Genomic DNA, 23832 nt, shown 5'->3' with positions numbered 1-23832 from the left:
GTACAAGCTCTATGCATATTTAAATAGTTCCATAGACACATCTTCTACACAAAGAAATAAACACAACACCAAATTCAAAAATAAAGCCCTATTGGGCAGTATAATAAAAGAAAAAAAAATACTCATTGCATGCAAAAATAAATGTAACTCTCAGAAAGCTAAAAACACTCTCGCTAAACTAAAACAATGAACTCGAGACTGTGATTAAATTAACCAAAGCCTTATATGAGGTAAAAATATAAACCCAGGTGAAAGATAACCACAAAGTATTTTTTTAACCGTGCTAGAAATCTCAAATAATTACTGGCACTAGAGTGAGCTGATAAATTATATCACATACTTGGACAAGACGATATATCCAATTCACTGGCCAACTAATTCAGATTGAACTTCATCCCACCAATCTTCCAGTATTCTCACATAAAATACCTGCATCTAAACCCCTCTCAAATCTCTCAACAATTTCTGAAGTTAGTACCCAAGGCCAAGAACATAATGTCTATTGCGACTGGCTAACATAGTAGACTAAGAAACAGTGCTGGCAAGAAGTCAGCGTACCAAGGCTTCCAGGACAAATTGTAGTTGTAGAGCAAAATGCCCAAAGTTAACAAATCTCACTGAGAAACCTCCTTGTAAAAGCAGATAAACTGGTGAAAATCCAACTCCAGAAACAGCATAGAAAACAAAATCTTCTTTAATACAGAATAAAACAAGCGCTTTCGCCTGGCAATCCCAGGCTTTGTCAAGTTACAATGTTGTTCTGGCAGTGCAGTGCATTTATATTAAACTGCTGAGCCAATTAAACAATTAAAAATCACCAATTACAATAATCAGAATCAATTAATTAAATAAAACATTCAGTCAAACTGTTTTAAAATGCTTTGCACAACTTAAAAATGCCAATTACAGCTCTCTAAAACTTCAGTTTAATATGATAAACTCCAACAAAATATCATAGTTTGTCCCTGTTTGCCCTAAGGACACAAGCAAGACTAATGCTGTCATTCATACCCGGGAACTTAGTGGCGTCTAACTTAAGCTGCCATGTCAATTCTCTATTGGCAAGACGAGTCTCCCAGTCACCACCTCTGGGGTCTTGAGTTACTCGTTCTAGAACAAAAAACTTTATGTTCATGTGTCTACAAGTAAGCGAGTGTTTGAAAAAAGCATTAGTCTCTTTGTTCTTAGCAATTTCATAAACATGTTCGTAGATTCTCTTTTTAAGCATTCTTTCGATTAATTAAATAAAACATTCAGTCAAACTGTTTTAAAATGCTTTGCACAACTTAAAAATGCCAATTACAGCTCTCTAAAACTTGGATTTAAAACCAAAAAATTTCTTTAAACAAAATGCTGATTGAGAACACTATGCGTTCTTTTTGGCCCATATTGTCATCACAGGAAGACCTTGGCATAGCATTACCTGACAAAATACACTTCATAAGGAAGCGGGACATTAACCTTAAAGGCATGTTTGAACAATCATCTCACACCCAGAGCTCCTTCACCACCATTGTTTCATCTAAAAGGGCAGGGTCGTTTAAATGTGGGATGTGTAACCAATGTCCTTACATTTTAAACGACGATCATGTTCATTTACCATCTAGACATACAACTTTAAGGGCTCAAGATCATTACTCCTGCACTTCCTCCGGAGTGGTTTACCTCGGGATTTATCTCACTTGTCACGGTTTTTATGTAGGTAAAACCGAAAGAATGCTCAAAAAGAGAATCTACGAACATGTTTATGAAATTGCTAAGAACAAAGAGACTAATGCTTTTTTCAAACACTCGCTTACTTGTAGTCACATGAACATAAAGTTTTTTGTTCTAGAACGAGTAACTCAAGACCCCAGAGGTGGTGACTGGGAGACTCGTCTTGCCAATAGAGAATTGACATGGCAGCTTAAGTTAGACGCCACTAAGTTCCCGGGTATGAATGACAGCATTAGTCTTGCTTGTGTCCTTGGGGCAAACAGGGACAAACTATGATATTTTGTTGGAGTTTATCATATTAAACTGATGTGTGTTTTAAATTACTTTTTACACAATACTTATTTCTAGTGCAAACAAAAGTTCATTGACTTATGTCATCTCCTACTAGTTTTTGCTTCAGTGTGTTATGTCAAAGTTGTTAAGCTTGATTTTTGATTTGACTTAGTAGTATATTATTTGTGTACCCTATTTTTTGGGGCACAATTAAAGCACAACACAATACAAGTTTATTAACATTTTGTTATGTTTATTACATTAACATACTGTCCTTGTATTGACCATCAGCTGGTGCACACTGTGGCATAGTGTTTTCGCCCGGTTTAAGTCTTATCTCCTCATTTGTTTTGACTCAGATAGGTTTTGACAATAGAACAATAGATGTGGGTTTTAAACATCTTGTAACTCCTCACTGCATTCAAGCTAGCATTAGTTGAAAGCTGCAAAATCATTAGTTTTGCATTAGTACTAATGTCAAGGTTTATTATTTATGATTATTTTCAGCATTTTGTTTAAAGAAATTTTTTGGTTTTAAATCCAAGTTTTAGAGAGCTGTAATTGGCATTTTTAAGTTGTGCAAAGCATTTTAAAACAGTTTGACTGAATGTGTTATTTAATTAATTGATTCTGATTATTGTAATTGGTGATTTTTAATTGTTTAATTGGCTCAGCAGTTTAATATAAATGCACTGCACTGCCAGAACAACATTGTAACTTGACAAAGCCTGGGATTGCCAGGCGAAAGCGCTTGTTTTATTCTGTATTAAAGAAGATTTCGTTTTCTATGCTGTTTCTGGAGTTGGATTTTCACCAGTTTATCTGCTTTTACAAGGAGGTTTCTCAGTGAGATTTGTTATCTTTGGGCATTTTGCTCTACAACTACAATTTGTCCTGGAAGCCTTGGTACGCTGACTTCTTGCCAGCACTGTTTCTTAGTTTGTTTTTTGCCTTATTAACATAGTAGACTGCCTACTGGTTAGTCTGAAACCTGATATGTTGAACCCCCTATAATGGCCATTCAGTACTAATCTCAAAATAGGTTTTGTGCTGGATGAATGAAAGAATGCAACAGACTTTCATGAAGGTGGGACTTCAGTGGGCCCAACATATTCACTATTGTAAGGAAATCCTTTTTTGTTGTACAGCTTATATCTAAAGGTATATCATCCAGATCCAGGCATATAATTGTTCCCCTCTACTTGGCACTCATTAGGCCAGTCACTGAGTGAGTATAATGCATCTTTTGGTATGTACCTGTCCAAACACTTCTCAGAAGTGGATGCCATCTAACCCTCAAACATTTAGGAATTATTCCATAGCAAACCTTGTATTAATGACTTATACCATGCTAAAATTTCCATCCCCAAACAATGTGAACTCTGCTACCACTATGCAAATTGTTTACAGAAACCCTATACCATCATGTAAACAGCTGTACTGAGGTAGCTGTACCCACAAGGAATAAGCAGAGAACCAACACAGATAACAAGCCACCCTGGTGGAATCCCAGTATCAGCAACTTGTATAACAAAAGGAGGAAAACCATGGCCAATACTAGGAACTACAGTACCCAGAAGGGTATGAAACCCCTCAAACTAAGTAAGCAACTCAGAAATCTTATCAAGCCCATCAAAGCCAGAGGCAGAAATATCCTCAAAGACAAAAGATAATGACAAGGCCTTCATCAGCTTTGTTCACAACCTCAAAGGTAACATGACAGCATGATGAACAAGTTGTAAATGGAACCACTTAAAAGGAATTAGAGGATATAGCAAACCTGCTGGTGGATACATCTAATTCCAGTTTCACCCCTTCTTCCCTCAATACCTCTCAGAAGACACACTCAACCATAAATCCTCTGGCTATCACTAGCAAACAAGTCTTCAGTGCACTCTCCAAGTCAAAGAATACTACCACAATAGGCCCTGAAAATATCCTGGGATACCTCTTGGATAGCATGAAACATGAGGCATCAAGCACTCTAAAATCACTGTTCAGCATTAGCCTAGTAATTGGCTTCATGCTTAGTGAATGGAGGACTGCAGTAGTTAATCCTTAGCACAAGGTTTGGCCTTCTACTGACTTGAATAACCACAGACCATAAGTCTGACTGGTCTTGAACGTAAACGCTTTGAAAGAATTATCACAGATATTTTAAATAAAGACACAGGGAACCCATTTTCTTATTTACTTCTACAATTATTACAGATATTGAAATAAAATAGCACAAGCACTGATAGTCATTTGCTAAATACAGTCTCACAATGAAAACAGACTCAGCATGAGCAGTAAACTTCTCTGCCCTTGAAAGTCACATTCATTGAAATGGCATGAAAACCCACATTAAAAGAAAATGCATCTGACAGTGGAGGATTAAGTTTACCTTTGAGCTGTTTTCAAACCATAGGCTTTGTTGCACACATTTATAGGGCCATGCACACATGTATGTGTTCTTTGATTCACCCTCATGATAAATCAAATTGTATTCCTTATATAATACATCACAATTTGTTAGAATGGTGTTTTAAATTTGTAGTTATGAACATTCTTCTAGAAAACAATGAAACAAAATGTATGAAATAATGATAAAGCTACCCATTTCAGAACATTTTGACCTTAAAATGCCACTCAAACTTCTATCATTATAATCCACCAAATATTACTCAAAAAGCACAATCTTTTCAGAAGTAAAAGTCATCCAGATAATTTTACCTCAAAGAGATCTGTAACTAAGAAAAGAGGTTTCTACTAGCAAACTTCCTTACATTTCAATGTTTCATCTACAAATTCAGTGCCTGCTGCCTTTGAAGAATAAATTGTATGTTACATTAAAAGTGGTAAGCTGGTAATATTGCAGTAGGGAATGACTGACAATCCAACAAGTTACTAGGCATCTTATACAAAGGAGGACACACTCAGGAGTGTAGAACCCCTATACCTCCTTAAAATGCACCAAATAATCCGCAGTCAAAATGGCACTGCAATATCAGCACTCCAACCCGCAGCCTTCTGCACCAAAGGCATTTATGCTGCTAACCCTGCTTTTAAATTCTACAACACAAACAGTGACTGCCATTTTGATAAACAAAACAGTTAACCACCAAAATTCGCTGTATACCACAGAAGAGACAAAAACTGAATTAGCATAAACAGTAATCTCCGTTTTCGTAAAATACTTCATCAGAATGATAAAAACACAGTGCCGCACTCTATTTAAACCTAAAATGTGAAATCAATTACTACTCAATTACAGTCAATTAAATGTAATTAACAATAAAAAAGTTTTTTTAACCATTTACCTTCCTACTTTCTAAAAAAACACTTAATATTTATGTGATCTGAAGTAGTTAACTTCATTTGTGCATCAACCTATGGGTCTTCGGATCCATATCGGATCCAAGCCGGCAGTTTCCAACAGCATAGATCTGAGCTCCAAGCTCCTCCCCCTACCCATAATCCCCTGCCAACCCTACCGGACCTCAGATCTAGTTTGCCACGGTTTCATCCAGCAGCTCGATCACTGAGTTCCAGGCTTTAGCATCTTTTTGTGAGAAAATTTTACCGTTTTTCTCTCTTTTTGTAAATTTAGTGTGCATGTGTTGTGTACAGGTCACTCATTAGTTTCTTTTTACCTGTCTGTTAATCTTCTTCATAGTTTTCCTTCCCCACCCTCATTAGTGCGTTAGGGAGAGTGCTGTGTGTTGGGGCCTAGCGTGTGTGTTTTCTTTCAGTATGTCGGAGGCCCCAAAAGCTGTTTTTTCCAAGTGTACTGAGTGTGGCCATAAGCTATCCCTTGCGGATGGCCACACTCAGTGCGTGTTGTGCCTTGGGGTTGGACACCTGTCGTCAGGTTGCTCCATATGTGCGGCGTTCAACCCCAGGGCACTTAAGGACCGGAGGGCTAAGATGGTTCTGGCGGGACTGCTGCCCTCGGACTCAGCTTCGGCCTCCGGTCCCACGGTGGCTCCTGCTGCGGCTGCGGCTACTGCCACTCCTGCCTCCCTTCCACTGGCCGGGACTCAACCTCCCGCTTCGGGCCAGGAGGATAGGGAGTCCAGGAAAGAGAAGCAGAAGGAGAAGCACCACAAGCGGCGGGCCGAGGCCTCTTCATCGGCCCCACCGGCTAAGCGGTCTTCTCCCTCCAGGACTTCTGAGCCTTCCACCCCTCGGCTCCGGTCTCCTTCTTTTTCACCGGGACCGGAGGAGGAGGAGGCCCGGCCCCCGTCGAGGTCATCGAGGCGGCACTCCCGTCCTGCCTCGGTGGCCTCATCCAGATCCACCCTAAGCCTAACGGACGCAGACTTGGACCGGATGATGAGAAGATTCCTCCAGGCCCAGCTGCAGATGGGAGTGCTCCTGCCTCCCCCCGCTCCGGGGGGGAGCTTGACCCGTTTTTTTGCCCCAATTGCTCCTTCTCTGACCCGCTTCCCGGGTTCGGAGTTTAAAGAGCCGGGTAGTCGGCGCCGACAGTATCGGGTACTTCGGCACCGACAACGCCCTTGAGTCTGTCGGGTCCCTTTTCTTCGGATCCGAACTCTCGGAGCCGAGAGCTGAGCTTCGGATCTGAGGGTCTCAGTGTGCCTTCTGCTCCACCCAGGTTGGAGCATACTGGACCTTCGGATCCGACCGCTTCGACTCCGGCCCCGATCTGCCCGTCGGATCCGAGGGAGGTTCTGCTCTCGGATTCGAGAGAGAGCGGCTCTCCTTCGGCATTCAGTGTAGTGGAGAGGGTTCTGTCGAGGGATTCCAGACCCCCGGCCTTTGCTATGGCTCCACCCTGCACCCCATCTCAGATGGGTCTGACTTCCGTCAGCCAGTCCCAGGGACAGCGTGCTTCGATGTCCCAGGTCATTCCGTTGGAACATGACGTTGCTGGTGAGGTGGTCTCGGACAGCCCCCCCGAGGAGATTCCTCACAAGCGCAAGTGCAAGAGGAGGCACTTGGACTCCCCTGAGTCCTTGACTGAGGACACAGATTTGGAGGAAGGGGAAGGTTCCCCAAGATCACCCCCCGAGGATGTCTCATTTGGAGACATCATGGAGATGCCCAGGATTAGGGGGAGGGTGGTCTGCCCCAAAGCCTACCTCGGACGAATCTGTGTTCCTGGAGGCATTTGAAGCAGGCCCGTGTACCTCTTGGGTGTCCCCTCCAGCTGACCCCACCTGGTAGATCTGATCACTACCAGGGCGGGGAAGGAGCCGGACACTGTGGAGCCAGTCCCAAAAAGACCTGACAAAATACTTAGTCCACCCTTCAACAGATCACACTGGAGTAAGGGAACCCCTGTAGATGCCATGTTGGTGGCGGTGGCCACTAAAAGGGAATAAGCCCAGGAGAGTACCTCGGTCCATCCTCCAGACAAGGAGTCTCGGTCGATGGATCGATTAGGGAAGCGGGTTTTTAGTTCAGCTACCTTCTCAGTGAGGTCACTGAACTACATGGCACATGTCATACGACTGCAGTGAGACCTTATCAAAGAGTACGCTGTGTCGCCCCTGGAGTCCATGTCGGTGGAGGACAAACAGTTGTACTCTTCCCAGAAGGCCACTCTTAGGTCTATCTTGAACACCTCTATGCGGCTACTATCCCACGCCATGGAAGTGGCCGCTAGAGCTAGCGGAGCAGGCGTCGTTATGAGGCGACAGGCCTGGCTCCGCCACTGTGATTTCGCGGAACCCTTTAAGGCATCTTTCGCTAATGCCCCTTTTGATGGTTCTGCCCTTTTTGGCAAAACCGTACACGATACCTTGGTCCAGAGCTGGAAGGACGGGAAGACGTTGTCTGCTGTCGGAGTCCACTTCTCTGCTCCCCAGAGGTCCTTTTCCAAGAACCAAAAGGGACAGAAGAAGATGTGGTTCCGGAAGTCGCAACAGCCCCGTTTCACTCCGGACCCCCAGTCCTTCCGTGGCAGAGGAGGACAGGGTGGACGCCGCCTTAGAGGCATAGGGGGCCCGAGGAACTTTGGGTCCAGAGAACCGTTCTCTGACTGGCCCACACAACAGCCCTAAAGGGTTACCCGACTGCTCCACTCTGGAGGGAATCGGGGGGGGGCACTTCTCGAGGCACCTAGCAGCTTGGGAGTCCATCACGACCGACCGCTGGGTGCTTCGCATCATATCCAGAGGTTACCAGATCCCATTATCCCATTTCCCTCGCAATTTCAGACACCTCCCCGACATCCCACCCATGCAGAGGGAGGCTGCAGCTGCGGAAATCCATCGGCTGCTAGAAAAAAGAGCCATCCAGCACATCCCCCCAGACCAGTACGGATCAGGCTTTTACTCCAGGTTCTTCTTGGTGCCAAAAAATACGGGGGACTTCAGACCGATCCTCGACCTATCCCTCTTGAACCTGTCAGTAACCAGGGAAAAGTTCCGGATGGTCACTCTTCAATCCATTCTCCCCCTCCTGCGGGAGAACGACTGGATGTGCTCTATAGACCTCAAGGATGCATACTACCACATTCTGATGGACAGAAGATCCGGGAGGTTTCTCCACTTCCAGCTAGGAGCCAGCCATTACCAATTCAGGACCCTTCCCTTTGGTCTCACCACAGCCCCCAGGGTGTTCACCAAAGTTCTGTCAGTGATAGCGGCCCACCTGCGACTGCAGGGCATTCAGGTTTTCCCATACCTGGACGACTGGCTCCTGACCGCCCCCACAATGCATCTACTCTGCGCAGCCAGAAACTCCTTTCTTTACCTAGCGGGCCTGCTGGGGATCACTATCAACATAGAGAAATCTTCCCTTTCTCCAACTCAAATCATAGATTTCATCGGAGCAAGGTTGGACACAAACAGGCGTCTAGCCCTCTTAACTCCAGACAGAGTGCGGACCTTAAGACTCCATGTGCGGGCCATCCTCTTACCCCAGGCACCCCCCGGCGGAATTGGTCTTGAGGGCTTTGGGTTCGATGGCGGCCACCATCAACCTATTGCCGATGGTGCGTCTAAACATGAGAGTCCTGCAATGGACTCTCCAAGTTCAGTGGTCTTTTCTGCAATTCCCCCTGTACCACCCTATTCCCCTCAGAAGGGTTTGCAAGGAGGCCCTCTTATGGTGGCTCCAATCCCCGGACTTCCAGAAGGGGCGCCCCTTTTCTATGTCCCCTCCCCTAACCACGGTGACCACAGACGCCTCTCGCCTCGGGTGGGGGGGGGCATTGTGCGGGCAGGACAGTCCAAGGCATGCGGAACAGCACGGAGACCTCTCTGCATATAAATGTCCTAGAGATGAGGGCGGTGCTTTTGGCGTTGCAAGCACTACAGAGCCTTCTTCCCATAGGAATGATTGTAATCCAGACGGACAACATGGCAGTAGTCTGGTACATCAACAAACAGGGAGGAACCAGGTCTTATCCCCTTTGTCGAGAGGCCATGAGAGTGTGGGAATGGGCGATTTCCACCAATCGCTTTCTCATAGCGACGCACATTCCGGGACGGTCCAACATTTTAGCAGACAAGTTGATTCACACCATCCTCTTGCCGTACGAGTGGTCTCTGAACCCAAAAGTAGCGAAGCAGATATTCTCCACTTGGGGTCAACCTTGTTGTGATCTTTTCGCCTCTCCTTCAAATGCGAAATGCAACAACTACTTCGCTCTAATTTCCCCACCCGGGGAATCTCCATGAGATGCTCTGGTGCATGCTTGGCCCCCCGGTCTCCTTTATGCTTATCCTCCTCTTCCGCTGATGTTGAAGTTTCTACAGAAAGCCAGTCGGTTGCAGAACAAGATAATCCTCATTGACCCATTCTGGCCTCGCCAGGCCAGGTATCTTTGGTCTCACCTAGTGAATCCTCCCTGGATTTTCGATCCCATTCTGGATCTCATAACCCATCCATTGGATCTTCCGACCCCGAATCTGGACATCCTCAAGCTCACGGCTTGGTTGATCCAGTTCCAAGGTTAGCTAGGACTCCCGGTATCTCTTCCCAGGTCAAAGCTATTCTGGTGGCGGCACATAAGCCATCCACCATAAAGGTCTATGATAGCAAATGGAAACGTTTTTCTATTTGGGAAGAGCAAAGAGATCTAGATCCTTTCACAGCTCCGTTGCCTGCTGTGTTAGATTTCCTACCAGGACTCTTCGATCAGGGTGCCAGCTCCTCTACAGTCAAGGTTCAGTTGGCAGCTATCTCTCACTATCACGTAGGAAGCGACCTTGGACCGTTGATCTCCTCCAAGTTATGCAAGGCCTTTCTGAAGGGTACCTTCTTACTCAGACCCCCAGTGAAGGAAGCAGTCCCTCCTTGGGACTTAACTTTGGTATTGCAGGCACTTACAGCCCCTCCCTTTGAACCTGCAGCTTCAGTAGATCTAAAATTTTTATCATGGAAAACTGCTTTTCTTGTAGCTATCACCTCAGCTCGAAGGGTTTCCAAAATTCAAGCCCTTTGTGCAAAACCACCTTATTTGTCCTACCACAAAGACAGAGTCTACCTCAGGACCAATCCCTCCTTTCTTCCAAAAATTGCATCCGAATCGAATATTAATCAGTCCATTAACCTACCAGTTTTTTTCCCAACTACCAAAACAAAGGGGAACATAAGTTACATCTGTTGGATCTGCACAGACAACTGCGCTTTTATTTACACAGAACAGCTGGTCATAGGCAATCAGATCAGCTGTTCATTTCCTTTGCCAAATTTAACTTAGGAAAGGCTGTTTCCAAAGTCACACTGTCCGGATGGATTTTTCAGTGTATTCTGTTGGCATATGAAAGTACGGGTCGGCCCGCACCTCTGGGAGTTCATGCCCACTCTACCCGGTCTGTCTCTACCTTGGCGGCCTTTCGTTGTAGACTGTCATTGGATGATATCTGCTCAGTAGCAACATGGGCTTTGTCTCATACCTTCATTAATCACTACAAGCTGGATATTGTCTCCAGAGGGAGAGCATCCTTTGGCTCTGCAGTGCTCTGGAACATCCTTCCTTGAGGACCGCCCAAGATTTAGGTAGCTGGGGACTCTGTCCCATAGGTTGATGCACAAATGAAGTTAACTACTTCCGATTAAGAAGTTATGTACTCACCATAACGTTCCATCTGAGTAGGTAAACTTCATTTGTCAGCAACCGACCCCCCCCCCTCCGTCCCCCTGACCTTCGGATGTTCGAGATGTTACATTCCTTATGGCAAGGGTATGTAGCTAGTTTTGCGGGTGATTTTTGTATGCTTATCTAGCTATGGGCAAACTCGATCTGAGGTCAGGTAGGGTTGGCAGGGGATTATGGGTAGGAGCTTGGAGCTCGGATCTATGCTGTTGGAAACTGCCGGCTCAGATCCGATATGGATCCGAAGACCCATAGATTGCTGACAGATGAAGTTTACCTACTCAGATGGAACGTTATGGTGAGTACATAACTTCTTATTCATTCAGACCTGGTAAAACATTTGCCAATTCACTTGTGATGAAAACTTTTTTTTAAACAAAACAGTTAGTTGCACACTGAAAACAGACTTAGCATGAGCAACAGTAAATTTATCTTCCCTTGAAACTCACAATTCCATGAAAATGAAATAAAACTCAGTCTCTTGAAAATGCACTGAAACTCATAATGCCCTGAAAATGTACTGAAACTCAAACTCACAATTCCATCGGCAGTCTGGAAATCAAGCTCTTGTCTCCACTGGAGCTCACAGTTCCTTCAGCAGTCTGGTAGTTGGTATGGCAAATTCATGCTCTGTCTCCTGTAACCAAGTTACAGAGTCAAGCCTGATCAAGTTAATTGACTAACTTGCCCTCCCCCTTAACTAGAGCATTACACACCATATCTTCATACCTCTCAACCTCTTAGCATAAGAAACCTGGAGAAAGCCTAAAGTAGGGACGGATTTTAAATATTGCTCTTACAGACATAGAAAGTTGCTAGAATAACAGCATTTGTCTTAGCATGCATTTTCTAAAGGAAACGAAGTCAAACTGAAATGTATGACATTTATTTATTTATTTCAATCCTCAGTGATTTGCCAGAAAACCACAAATATTGATGAATAGGCCAAAAATATAAGGCAAAAATCAGGGCATTCTGCAAAAATCTGGACAGTTGAGAAGTACGCATATCTCTCACTCTCTGTGTAAGAAATCTGGGCAAACCCTGAAATAATGGAGATACAATGGCTCAAAATATGGATCATGCCTCTCAACCTCTTCAAGCGTGAAATCTGGACAAAGCCAGTAGTAATGGGGGACAAAGGCCCAAAAATAGAGAAACTTTTTAAATATTGCCCTTTCAGGCTTAGAAAGTTGATATAATTGCAGGTTTTGCATTAGCATGAATTTTCTGAAGCATATGAAGTCTGAAACTCAAATGCCTGCCATTATTTTCTCACTTCAGTCCTCAATAGTTATCCAGTAATTTGCAAGAAAAACAAATTTAGGAGAAATGGAACAAAAATATGAGGCAGAAATCTGGACATTCTGTGAAAATCTGGACAGCTGAGAGGTATAATTAGGGATAGATTTTAAATATTGCTCTTTTTAACTACAAAAGTTGCTGGAATAACAGGATTTGTGCTAGAATGTACTTTTTGAAGAACATAGTGACTTCAGTCTTCTCTGATTTGCCAGAAAACCACAAATTTTATGAGAAACAAACCAAAACTATGAAGCTAAATCTGGACAGATGAAAGGTATGTTAAACACACATACAGTATATACACGCACACACACACACACACACACACACACACACACACACACACACACACACACACACACACACACACACCTACCTTCTCACACATACGAACACAATCGCCCTCTCTTTCATACAACAAACAGCTACTTTACATTCCATACACACACATACACACACACACATACACACCTGTTCTCTCACACATAACTAACACACACACACATGCACTTTGTCATTCACACAGAACCGCTAGTTCAAATTACATACATACATGTACACACACATACATTTTCTCACTCATCCAGAAACAAACAGAACCTCTACAATAAATCATATAATTGTACAAACACACACACATACTTTATATCTCATTCAAACAGAACGGCTAGTTCAGCTTACAGATATATATTTATATATATATATATATATATATATATATATATTTATATATATATATATATATATATATATACATATACACACACACACACACACACACACACACACACTCACACAGAAACAAATGGAACCTGTAGAATAAATAACATAAGTGTATGCACGTGCACACGCATACACACACACACACACACACACACACACACACAAAACCATTCATTTTACGTACATACCTTCTGTCTCAATGAAGCGACTATTTTAAATTGTGCGCAAGAGTGAAAAATATGCTTACATCTGCGTTAGCGTGCATACGACGCACACATGACTCTCCTTAGAGGAGAAGACACTACTTTAGCTTTTTCTCCTAGATCCTAGTGCCTGCCTTATGCTACCCCCTCCATGCAAACACTGTACTGAAATGCGTACAGTCAGTACGCCTCCCGACGTCCCTGCTCTGGTGTTAAAATATTTGTGTGACCTACTTAACAGTACCTTATGCTATGCACCTATGAAGGGGCATCTAGAGGTCATCTCAACTTGTATGCCCATGGATCCTCCTGTTTCATCTCTTTTTGTTGTCAGACTGTTTAAGAAAGGAGGGTTGCACTTGAGACCCCCATCTAAAGCAAATTCCACCTCTTTGGGATCTCAACTTTGTTCTTGAAAAATCGATCATATCTCTTTTTGAACCCACTTTTCAGGCTGATTTAAGGTTAATCACTTGGAAAACTGTTTTGCCTATTGTTCTGACATTTGCTAGACAAGTCTGTGAGCACTGTCGTGGTAACCTTATCTGATTTTCCACAAGGACAGGGTTGTTCTAAGCATTAATCTTTCTTTTATGTCAAAAGTTTTCTATATTTACCTTTAATCAGCCCTCTGTCTCCAAGTGTTTTTTTTTTTTTTTTACAGGGCCTAAAAACAAGAGCCAGAAGACTCTGCATACTTTGGATGTGCACAGGTAGTGCAGGTACTACCTTAACAGAACTGAGCCCTTCAGGAAAGCGTAACAGCTGTCTGTTTCCTATTTGAGGGGCTAAAAAGGGATAACCTATCTGTAATCAAATGACTGTTCTTTGCTTGTCCCCTGCCATTGTTTTTTTATTTACTTCCACCATGGTAAATCATTTCCATACAAGGTTAAGGCACATTCCACCAGAGCTGTATCCTCTTCGGTGGCATATTGAATCGAGTACATTCTAGAAACATTCTAGAGGCAGCAACCTAGTCCTCTCATCATAACTTTATAAAACAGTGCAAACTAGATTCTTTGTCAGGTTCCCAAGCAGGCTTTGCAAGGAGGGACCCGTGGATCCTTATCCTTAGTCCTTGCAAGTGGGGTAAGTTTTGGGAATCTGCCACATGCCTCTGAGGCAGTGTTAATGATGACCATAGTAGAGTTGAAGAAGTCCAACTTATATATAACAGTAGATGTTCAAATTTCTCACTACCTCAGTGGCAACACCCACCTGTCATCACCCTTGTTTTGCATATAGTTTGAAGTTATCCAACATTATTGTGTTGCTGGTTAGCTTTGGTTATTTGTGTTGGTGTTTTGTGGCTACAGATTGGTTGGTTTCAGGCAATTCTTGCTTGTAGTCCTTCTTGGTTCTTTTCACTTTGCACTTAGACCCTGAACAACAGACTTTCTGTGACAGAGGTTAGCTTTCCCTGATGGGAGTGGCTTATTCTTTTCACTTTGCACTTAGACCCTGAACAACAGACTTTCTGTGACAGAGGTTAGCTTTCCCTGATGGGAGTGGCTTATCCAGTCTCCTCTCATAGAGAGTCAGAGGAGGGTATTCTGAGTTCTGGTAAGCTGCCAGTGTGGGTTATGTGTAGGCACCGATCTCATATGCCACTGAGTCAGTGTGAAATTTGAACATCTACTGTTGCAGACAAGTAGGATTTATGCAGCTGCATGTTTTATATGACTTTTGCCCCTGTTCCTACTCAAACCAGTTATTCCCGTTTATGGTCGATGTCCCCCACATGGTGGTTGGGGGAAGAGCTATTTAGTGTAGGTCATCATTCGGGCAGTCATGGTAATGGTTAGGTTCTAATCCCTTTTCTGGACAGTGAACATGTAACCCATGTCAACTTGGGGAACACTATGCCTTTCCCTGTGTAAGTACATACTCATATACACCTGTGATAAAAGGTGCCATTTACACAGCTTTGTAGCTGAAAGCCCATCCCAGGCCTTCCTTGTATTGCCACTCATCCTCTGAGAGGATTAAACCATTAGATAGCCCCAGCCTGACCCCAGGATAGCTCTGCCAATCCTTCTCATGCAGTCTGCAACAGACAGTAAAGCCCCTAATCAAACCCAGGTCACCTTCTACAATAACAGAAGTGGCAGAGAATTAGTAATTTGCCTGGGAATTCAGACTGCCTTGACCAGACCTTCTAGTAAGCTGCACTTATTCTTAAACTCAGATTATCAGTAACAAAGATAGTGAGTGGCCATGTCTGCGCCATGTGGCTATTATATTAGCACTGTAAGATATACATGACAAATTAACATACCAGTTGTCAGTTCATAGTCTAGTGTTGTACCTGGTCTCATAGTGAAGTTTAGCCTATTTATGTGCTGTTGCACTTAGCTGACTAAAACTGAAAAATGTTATGCTCCATATTTTAGTATTAGAACAAAGGAAAGCTTTTCATCAAGGAAAATGTTTTTTAAAAGAAAAAAAAATGAGTTTGGATGGTTGCTAATTTCATATTGTAATTGAAGTTATGTCTCTTTTTCAGATGTACCTGAGAGAACTACTGCGCCTGATGCACCCCAGGTTTTACCAGCATCTTGTATCTCTTGGAGAAGATGGAATGCAGATGTTGTTCTGTCATCGCTGGATCCTGCTTTGCTTTAAACGCGAGTTTCCAGATGCAGAAGCATTACGCATCTGGGAAGCATGCTGGGCACACTATCAGGTTAGACTGAATGATTTGCATTACTTTACACTATTTGGTTATGAAAAATAGAAAAATATAAGTTGTTTAATTAGTTCTCCCTACTATCTTTGAATTGTTCGTACTGTGCCCCATTTCTTAGCTCACTGCTCATCCCAGACCTTCAGAAGAACTCTGTGGTTTTTACTCATGTGACTTGTTGTTTATCCTCAACTTTTTCCATGAAAAAATACCCTCTAATGTTAGGTTTGAACTTTGTAACGTAAACCCAGTAGGCACACTGCCTTCTCTCTCCCCCATTTTATCCTGTTGAGCTATGTGCCAGCACATTTACTTGTGCACCTGTATCATATCTCCCCTTTCTCTCCCTACCTCAAGTGAGAGAATATTTAGAACCCATAAGCTTTCATCATTCCCTTGTCTCCTATTCTTTTTATTCCCTCAGTGTCCTTTCTTTATAATTTCTCAAGTAGCTTGATATCCTCCTATTATACTACATTAGCTTGGTGGCAGAAGAAGACAAGAAGCTGCCTAGTCTTGTCTTTTAGGTGTCTTACCATTCTGCCTGTTCTCCATCCTCACCTCTCCCTTTCCACCTTTCCCATGCTGTTTTGAGTGCCTTTGTGGAGTTCCTGTCCATCTCCCACTATAGTAGTTCATTCCATAGGTCCACAACCCTCTATGTGAAAAAGTAATTTTAGAGATCCTTAGACTCATTAGTCTTTGTAATGTACTGCATCTGCCCCTCCATCCACCTCTGTCCTTCTGTTCAGATTGAACTCTTCACATCTTTCTAACATAATATTGTATGCCAGTGAAATGCCCTGTCGGTTTCTTCATGTTCCATCTATGAGGAGCTGTAGCTACTGTAGCATCTGGGCTTATTTCTTCTCTTCCATTTCACAAGTCTTTCTTTTAGCTTTCTTCTGAATTCTTTACAGCAGCCTCATTTTTCGTATATGGACTTCAGTACTTGAGCTGAGATCTGACAAAGGCCCTGTAGAGTAGAAGCATTACTTGTTTGCTTCTGGAATCTGAAACATTGAGGATACACCACAGTATTCCATCTGCTGCTGATGTTGCCTTCTCATCCTTGTGCCAGTGTTCCAGTGCAATAATGATGAACACCCTTAGATCATATTCCTTCTCTGTTGCCATCAGTTCCACTTGTTGCAGCTGAGACTTCACACCAAGGTTCCTGTGACCCAAGTGCACTGCTTTGATTTTGTTTTTAATTTACCCTGTACTTTGCTTGCCACTTGTTCAGCCTTTCCAAATCCTTTGCTAAACTCTCCCCCAGAATCCACTTGTGTACCTGTCTTTCTGTCCTTTTGTCATAAACAAAGATGTTGATCCTTTTCTGTCTTTCCTCATTTGTGTCTGAGACGAACACACTGAGTTATGCTGGAAACAGACTTTGTAAAACTCCACTAGTCACTTTCCTAATTCCTGACATTGTCCGTCTCACCACATCCCTTTGGGTCTTACCATTAAACCATTATCTCCGGTTCTTTGTCTTAGTTCTGTCCCCAACCCTTCCAGTTTTTCAGTCAGCCTCATGTGTAGAACAGAGTCACATGCCTTGCTGCAGTCCAGCTAGACTTCATCTGCTGGTACTCTCCTGTCAAGTTCAACTGTAACCCAATCATGAAACTGAGTCTAATTTGACTAGCAGTTCCTTCTCCCCATGAATCCATATTGGTATAAATGCTACCACCTTCTCCTCTGGTCTCTGTCCTTGGTTTTCCCTGTCACTGTTAAATTAACAGGCTTTTAGTTCCCCAGATTTTCTGTCTGCTACCCTCTTGTAAAATGTTTTACTATCATATTCTTGAAAATGCTTCCATAGAATGACCATAATATTGATGGAAAATGTCGATTTCCAACAAGTCTAAAAGGCAGAACGTCAGAAATGACATACCCAAACTTCCTGGTACTACTAGTTCGACATAGCAGGAGGTGACGTCGGTCACCCATGCTATGCACATGAATGTACCATTACACTCAGTGGTCAACGGCACATTGATTGTACTATTTTTTGGGGGGGCTATGCCCCCTGCACCCCCACACGCTGGTCGACCAATGCAGTTTCCATGTTTTGATTGTAAACCTAGTAAAGGTCTACAGTTGCTGTCCACCAGTAATCTGATGTTTTTGCAGTAGTTAGTGATGATAGATTTCACCAAAAAGAAGTAAAGATGCAGGGACTGCTCTTCCCCCTACTAGGGAACATTATTCTGACTTTGTTGGCATGGGAAGGAGACCATCACATGCAAAAATGTCTAAAGCTCTCGGAGTTGGGCCTGTTAGTGGACATCTATCTTTCGTGAATTACTTTTTACAATGAATGGTACTACAGCAGTGGCCTTATTATTTGAATACTGTGATAAGTTACTACACAGTTATACTGTTCTCCTACACCGGTCTTCTGTGAATTGGAGATCTGATTTCCTATTAGTCAGCCTTTCATAAATTGTAGATCTTATTTTGCAAGCACTGCATTGACACATTGATGGCTTCCAGTCATTTCCTTGTCTACAAAAATAAATCTACGGATCTGCTGTATGGAAGTCAGCAGCGTTCTCCATCTGTAGTTACAACGGGGTCTATATCACATAGTTGAAGTCTTATAACTTCGAACACGTAATGTTCTAACCATTATGTTCGAAGTTACAAAACTTTGACTATGCATAAAAAAAAAAAAGTAACGGAAAACAAAATAAACTGTTTTAAGCAGGGGGGCAAGCCACCCTGTACTCCCCACACCCCCCACTACTTAAATGTACCGTCTTCGAGATTGCAACCGATTGAACAAAATGGAAACCTCCGCTTATGGAGATTTCCATTGAAACGCTCAAATTTGAGCTTATGATCTCGACCATATGAGGTTTGCACTTGTAAACGTTCGACTATGTGATTGGAACCCATTCCAACATGTACATGGAGTTATACGTGAATATTGGTTTAGAAGACTTGGATGTTTGTTCCCTAGAGGAGTGTACATCTTGCCACTTCATGGCTATGAGCGTCCAGACTCTTGAAGTTTGGATACTGTACCATGATGACATCCCTAGCAAGACTAGTTCAATTCCTTTGTAACCATTGCAGCAGAGTAATTTGTAGTGCTTATTCTTTTACACAGCCCATCCAAGCACCCCTGCCAAGATGAATGTTGGTTTGACTTGCACAGAGTTATTTAAGATGTCAGAGTAGGTGTCGAAGATAACTGAAATATGGTTGAAAACGTTAAAACATTACAAAGGAAAGGAAATGAAAGAATGTAACCACAGATCTTAGTTATTTATTTTTTAAGTCTTTTAAGGGTACTATTCATAAATGCCACTTGCTATCAGTGATGTGTCTCTGTCATTTTGCTTATACCTATTAGTCTTAATTGAACGACTTGCTGTATAGTGTCCTAAGGCAGTCTTGTGCAAGTTGAGTTATCCTAACAGCATTGATCTGGGTTTGTTTGTGAGAAAGTTCCCAAAAATGCATGCTTAAAATAATAAAGATTTTTAGACTGCATTGCATTGCATTCGTGTGAAGACTTGGTCACTACTAATTTGTTTCTTGTTTTCACTGCATGTGCAGACTGACTATTTTCACCTCTTCATCTGTGTGGCAATCATTGTTATCTATGGAGATGATGTAGTCGACCAGCTGCTGGCCAATGATCAGATGCTGCTGCATTTCAGTAACTTGACTATGCACATGAATGGGGAGTTGGTACTCAGGAAGGTAGGTAATATTTAGTCATTAGCCTGGATGTTAGTGGGCTTTTTCATACTACTGTGGTTAGACCCCCTTTTTTTTCCCCCTATCTATTCCATCCTTGTGGAGTATATGATTTTTTTTAATGTTTGTCTTGAAAATATTTTAGCAATGTTCTCTGTTAAAGCAGGTATATAAAAAGGAGAGGGTACTCTGATTTTAGATCATCCAGTAACTCTTCTATGACATTGTCTAATTCACTCACAAACACAGTATACGATTTTTGCACACATTTTAATAGTCATTTCATAAGTACAGTAACTCACTTAACATTAATGAGGAAAAATGTTTAGAATTATAAGAGGAACATGAAAAATACAGATATATAGTTGGCTAAAGTCTGACATCTTGACATTGCTACCCATTAACAGCAAGATCCTGCAGCCTCGTTGCAGTGAGATCATTGTACTCATGTAGTCCTGATTGTCACTGTTACTGTGAATTTTTTGAAAACCTTCAAATCAACAAAAAAGTAAATAAAATTTCCGTAGTTAAAAATTTCTTGTCTTTTATCTTTTTGTCAAACAATTACATTTTTGTTCTTGAAAAGTAGATTAACAGAGTGTACACATTTATAATTTGTTTAGTTATTATCCCTGTTTACACCCACTGTCTGTCAGTCATCAGGTCTCTCCTGGCCAATCGCTCCATTCATTCCCATCACTGGGGCAGGGGTTACTTTTTTAGGGGTTATTTATGCAGCCATCAGAGGCAGTTTGTAGTTCAGGAGTTTATTTTATGCCCTAACTCACACCTGGCAAATCTCCAAGGAGGGTATGCAGTGTGCTGATGTTGCATAATATCCCATCTGTTCTGCAAGGAGCATTCCCTCCAAACAGTCCTGCCTCTCTTCCCATAGCATGAAAGATAGTCTGTCATGTCTCCAGTAGGGAAATCACACTGCTCAGTGCTCTCCAAGTGCATGCACCCCTCTCCAACTGCTAGGAGACATGAGAAGGCCACACCCCTTCACTCTATCCCCTCCTTCCTGGCCCCACCAGTGTTGGGGACACTAATCATGCCCCTGGTCACCTGTGTCATGGTTAGTGCTCCATCCCTTTGCTCCACAGAGCAGCAACGTCCCCCTCCTGTACTTATTATGACAGGTGGCTAAAGGTGCTTTTAATCATTTACACTTTAAGTAAATGCTGTAGTTTTATAAGATTCATTTTGTTGTACGTGTGTGGTGGTAGACATTTTAACATTAGAAATGAGCAAATATTAGCCTCTTGTATGTGGTGGTAGGTATTACATTTCTTTTCTGTAATTCAGTTTACTTTAGTAAGTGTTATAATTGTAATGGATGCAGATTAACATGTAAATTGACAGCGTACATGCAGACCTGTTATTGGAGCATTTTAGGTTTAGTTTGTGCTTTGGTGGTGAAAGTTAACTACGCTAAAAACTACAATTCTGGACTCTGCCAATGTGCTTTGGTGATGCATTTTCAGTTTTTTTGTTTTGGGTTACACTGAAGCTTGGAAGTAGCTGTTTTTGGATGCAGTTTAGGTTTTACTTAAAAATCTGGCAGACTAGATCATAAAAAAAGAATTAAAATTATATATGTTGCCAAACAGTTATCAAGACAAAAAAAATCTTCTAATAGTTCTGTAGAATATGCACCATTAAATGAATTGATGAAAGAACAACACCTCCAATTAGTCTAAATAGACTAGAAAAACTTGTTTTCAGTATTATAAAAAAAAAATGTGTGCGTCTGTGTGTGTGTATATATATATTCAGTTTTATCACTGTCAGGCTGCACAGTATTGGCTCACAAAATAGCAATATTCAAAAATGTCTGCTGTTATGGGCCTTGGAGGAGATGCCTACTGCATGCAAGTGACAGAGCAGTACTTTGAAGAAAAATATAATTGGCTTGTATCCTTACAAAATATCAATCTGCCATCAGCTTGGCAATCGTATGTGCATGCGTGTGTGTAATACGTATTTATGTAGTGGCTATTTAAAAGGTGAAAAATGTTTTGAGGTGCTGTATATTATGGCAAACCCCTGATGGTTGCACACATATTTAGTGTAATATGGCATTAAAAGCATGTTACAGTATAATTCATGTGGAGCAGCTGAAAAGCTATGGTAAAAAGGAGAACTGAAAGAGCACAACAGAGACCTATGCCTTTTGCAAAGATTTTTTTCTGACTGAGAGTGGAGATTCTTGGGAGAACCTTAACCAGGCGAAACTGTGAAGTACCAATGTCTTGCTTGTGTACGTGCCTAACAGTTAACAATCAAGTATTTAAGCTGGAATACCAACCCAGTGGACTGTAAGAATTTATGCTCTTTTGAGAGAATTTAAATGGAGTTAGTAAGTAAAGAAAATGGATTATTGCAGACGTGTGCTTGTTTCATTTTGAGTTAAAAATGATGTTCAGTTTAACTGTTTCACTGTAAATAAACTGCATTGGCAGAACATACCTAAAATACATTTGTTCAGTAATCCACAAATTCTCGAGTTTTAGGTCATTTGACTTTGCACTTTCAAATGAAAGCAAACAATACCTTAGTGAATTTCTCATAATGGTATTCAATACACACAGTTCCTCCAGGCTGTCTTACAAAATAAGAGAAGATAAGGGCTGTAGTAGGCCTTTCCCAAGTCCAAACCACTTCCACAGGGTATACTGTATAGGTTACAAGTTAGCCCAGACAGCGGTCTCCCACTTGACGCTTCCAAGCCTTCCTTCATATGATCCTCCATGTGAAGAGCTAGCTTCCTGAATTTAGCCCTCCAGGTTATTTCCTTTTATATCAGAGTAATTGGCAATTAAAACTTTGTGATTTAGTTAATTGCGGTGAGAAAATTCCCACAATCTCTACTGCAGTATACTTTCAGTATACATTTAAACATGCATACACACTTTTCTTAAAACTATCTTCCAATATCTCTCTTTCTCTTTCTCTCTCTCTCTCTATATATATATATATATGAGAGACTGTATGTACACACACAGTTAAGTGTAGCCAGTCCGCCAACATGTCTTTAGAAGGGGAGAGGTACCCCAGGGTTGGAAGTTATCATAATGATTAAGGTGTTTGCCTCAAAAACATAAAGTACAGGCTCTGATTCTTACCTTTGAAGGGACATTGGCTAGGCTTAAAATGGCCTGCAAGGGTAGCTAGCCTACTGCATATCTATGATTCTAAGAAAAAGGGTGTGATAAGCAGGGATTTTTGTAATGATTACTTTATAAACTGTTAACCAGAAATGGCAACCTTTTTTTTTTGTATTTTTTTTCATGTTTATCAGATGCTAGGATATCATTTGTAGTTATAAACATACATTTAAATGTGTTGATTAGTTAGAGGAAGTCTTAATCTTAAAGTCAAGTATGAAATGGAAACTGCTGTATCCAACATTTTTTTGTTGTTGTGTTGAAAAAACGTTTCCCAGTTTTAGCTCACACCTCAATGATGTTGCAGTATTACATTGTAGGATTATTTTGATTTCACTATAAGCTAGACCTTTTTATACATATACCTATATCTGGTACCTGTCAGACTTTTCTTTCAAATATAATCTGCTCAGGAACCAAATTGTAATAAATACCTTCAGTTTTGCAAGTATTCAAGTTGCAGATCAGTCAGGTTTGTAATACAATACTGACATTGAATCCAATTGTCTTCCTTTTGTTTTCAAAGTATACAGTTACTAAATACATTTCTAGAGGATTATCTGGCCATAGAAAGGTTAGCACTTTATTAATCTTTCAAACAGGTGTATCACCTGGAACAAGTTGGTGTGTACATAAAATCCAGATGACATAGTTCATCTTGTTTAGTTCATTCTGAAGGCGAAAGTACAATTTGAAATGTTTCCATTTTGAAATATAGTGATTAGGCAGTTTTCTACCCTTGTTAGTTACATGAGTAAGGTGATACTTTGCTCTGGGGACTTCAGATGATAATGTCATCACCTCTGTTTGTAAATTTGTACATACTGAGAGCTTTATCAATTCTAATAACATTTGCATTTTTCCAACCATTTCGATATAAATTTTTAAATGTAAATTGAAAAATAATGCAGAAATAGTACAACTTCTGCAGCACTATTAGGGAAATTAGCATAGGAGAGAAAATGCCATTGAACATTGATC

The 23832-nt window shown here is 41.7% G+C and overlaps 1 protein-coding gene across 1 annotated transcript in view; it reads left to right on the top strand.

Moving 5' to 3' along the window:
• The window catches only part of TBC1D16 (TBC1 domain family member 16), a 1714417-nt gene that overhangs the window by 1518271 nt on the left and 172314 nt on the right, over window positions 1-23832 (top strand). Inside the window, exons 16-17 of the mRNA XM_044068073.1 lie at window positions 15785-15964; window positions 19538-19684. Of these exons, the coding sequence (XP_043924008.1) occupies window positions 15785-15964; window positions 19538-19684 (327 nt within the window). The remainder of the gene's footprint in view (window positions 1-15784; window positions 15965-19537; window positions 19685-23832) is intronic.

This window comes from Protopterus annectens, chromosome 4.part0, assembly GCF_019279795.1.
Source record: "Protopterus annectens isolate FY-2018-M chromosome 4.part0, PAN1.0, whole genome shotgun sequence".
Lineage (NCBI taxonomy): Eukaryota > Metazoa > Chordata > Ceratodontiformes > Protopteridae > Protopterus > Protopterus annectens.
Note: the sequence above shows the minus strand (reverse complement) of the source record. Positions and strands in the feature narration are given on the sequence as shown.